The sequence below is a fragment of the Sinocyclocheilus anshuiensis genome, unplaced genomic scaffold, assembly GCF_001515605.1.
Source record: "Sinocyclocheilus anshuiensis isolate Anshui unplaced genomic scaffold, SAMN03320099.WGS_v1.1 scaffold1136, whole genome shotgun sequence".
Taxonomy (NCBI): domain Eukaryota; kingdom Metazoa; phylum Chordata; class Actinopteri; order Cypriniformes; family Cyprinidae; genus Sinocyclocheilus; species Sinocyclocheilus anshuiensis.
This window is the reverse complement of record NW_015548521.1, coordinates 1-2,246: the sequence shown is the minus strand read 5'-3', so window position 1 is coordinate 2,246 and position 2,246 is coordinate 1. Positions and strand designations below refer to the sequence as shown.

Genomic DNA, 2,246 nt, shown 5'->3' with positions numbered 1-2,246 from the left:
ACTGAAAACAGGCTAGACTAATTGATTCTTGGGATTTAAGAATCGATATCGTTTCGTAAAAATGAGAATCGATTATAATCGAGATATCGATATTTTTTTTACCCAGCCCTATATTATATTATATATTGTGTTTGTACTAACTGCTATCTGGGAACTGTCACAAGTTGATTCTAAGACAAATCTCAAGTACAAATAATAAATATTAAACAAACACATAAATAAACAAAGCACAAATTTCCGCACTAATAAAAAGACAACTAACCACACTAATAGATAAAAAATACTATATCATCAGCTGCTTATAAAGATACTTGCATTCAAGCAGTTGCTTTTATCCAGGTGATATTTTTTTTAAAGAAATTAATAGTTTAATTCAGCAAGGATGCATAATTGATCAAAAGGGCAATATTTTTTTTACTGCTGTACTTGTGAACTCTTAATCAAAGAATTTTTGATTTCACTACTTCATTTGATTGTCCATGTGACCAATGAAGTTTGAAAAGCACAAATATTACATATAAAGAGAGATTTGTAGTTTCTAAATTAATATTAAGTCATGATAACAGCATGCACAAGCACAATACATATAATACAATTTAAAATTGTAGTTTAAAGTCATCTGCCAATGTCACCACAAAAAAAGAAGAAGAAGAAGAAGAAAAAAAGTATCTGTAGACATTTTGTTCAGAAAATCTTTGGGGACAATTTTCAATTAACTACTTTTTTTTTTTTCCTTAAGGTACCAACACAATAACACACTCAGCAAAATATCGTCTAATTATCATTATCGATAAAATCCCAGAAAATATCTAAATATAATTTGTCAATATTGCACACCCCTACCTGGCCTATTATATAATACCAGATGCTCTTTTCGTTTTGAGTGAAAACAGGGCGGAAAAGCTGAGAGGTTTTAAAAGAATTATACAAATGAATATATGAATGAATTAATTATATGAATGTACCTCTGAAAAAACGGACCGAATTTGCATGCTCTGCTGTAAATTTTGACCGGTTGATGAAAAACAAGCTTATGTGGATTCTACACATTTAAACAATTCAGATAAGCTATCTAGAATTATTATGGACCAGATCAAATACAAACATTTATTAATCAATTATCATTTTTTCTTTATTTAAAGGCTGAAATGTGAGGTTTACCTTTTTATGAAACTTTTTCAAAGCTTTATTTGAACATTTACATTAGATACTTCAACGTGCTATTAAACTGTTGTCAGTCAAGTTGTCATTTAAATCAGAACATCATTAGTAATGTTATTGTTTTAGTGATTATGCAAACAAAAAGTCATTTTATTTGTTGTTTGTTGATTTTTAAATATAAAACTTGGTGAAGTGATTTATGTGTCGGTAATTTTTTGAACATCTCCAGCACATTTTAACAATACCGTGATAATACTGATAACCGTGATCATTTTGGTCACTATAATCGTGATAATACATTTTCATACCGTTACATCCCTACTCCAACCACATTTTTACCACCATAAATCATCTGTTTCCTAAAACATGTTACATTGAAATCAAGTAAGTCCTCTGGTGCACCTGACTTCGAGGCTGCATGTATGACGACAACGACGACGACGACGACGACGACGACGACGACGACAACAACAACAACAACAACAACAACACATCCTACTCAATGTAACGTTAACTGCTTCCTGACGCGTGCTAACTGCTAACTGTTTATCAACAGGCTGGATATCACATAAGACATGAAACTATAAGAAAATACATCACCGTTATACGGTTAAATGCTTACATAGCCATCATTTAGGTCTAAAAAATATCAATATATGCATTTAATGGCACAGGCGAGGTTGCGAAAAGCAAAGTGAGCTCTCAGAAAACAACTCGACACACATGAACAACAGAGCCAGCATTTCATTACCAATCTACAGCCAGCTCACTCATTAATACATTAAACATGTCTATCAATCCATAAATCATACGTGAAAGGGATTAAAAGGTAAATAAACTTAAATTATCTTGCGTAATCACCTTCTTCCGAGTCTCTGCCTCTGAAACTGCGATCTTCGTCTTCATCCACACTGTCTAGATCTTCCTCGTCGTTATAATAATCCACCATGGGTGACAGTAAAGTCGAGGCCATTTATTATATTAAAAAATTGATGATAGGCCTATGTGTAAACAATCACACTGCACCGACAACGTTTTCAGTCTCGACTCGAGCCTCTTTTTTCAATGGAGGGTAGGCCGAGGAA

At 32.7% G+C, this 2,246-nt stretch overlaps 1 protein-coding gene across 1 annotated transcript in view; it reads right to left on the bottom strand.

Annotated features, from left to right (window-relative positions):
• The window catches only part of LOC107656807 (sin3 histone deacetylase corepressor complex component SDS3-like), a 12,964-nt gene extending 10,724 nt beyond the window's left edge, over positions 1-2,240 (bottom strand). The window contains exon 1 of the mRNA XM_016444753.1: positions 2,023-2,240. Within this exon, the coding sequence (XP_016300239.1) occupies positions 2,023-2,134 (112 nt within the window). The 5' untranslated portion in view covers positions 2,135-2,240. The remainder of the gene's footprint in view (positions 1-2,022) is intronic.
• Positions 2,241-2,246: the final 6 nt, after the last annotated feature.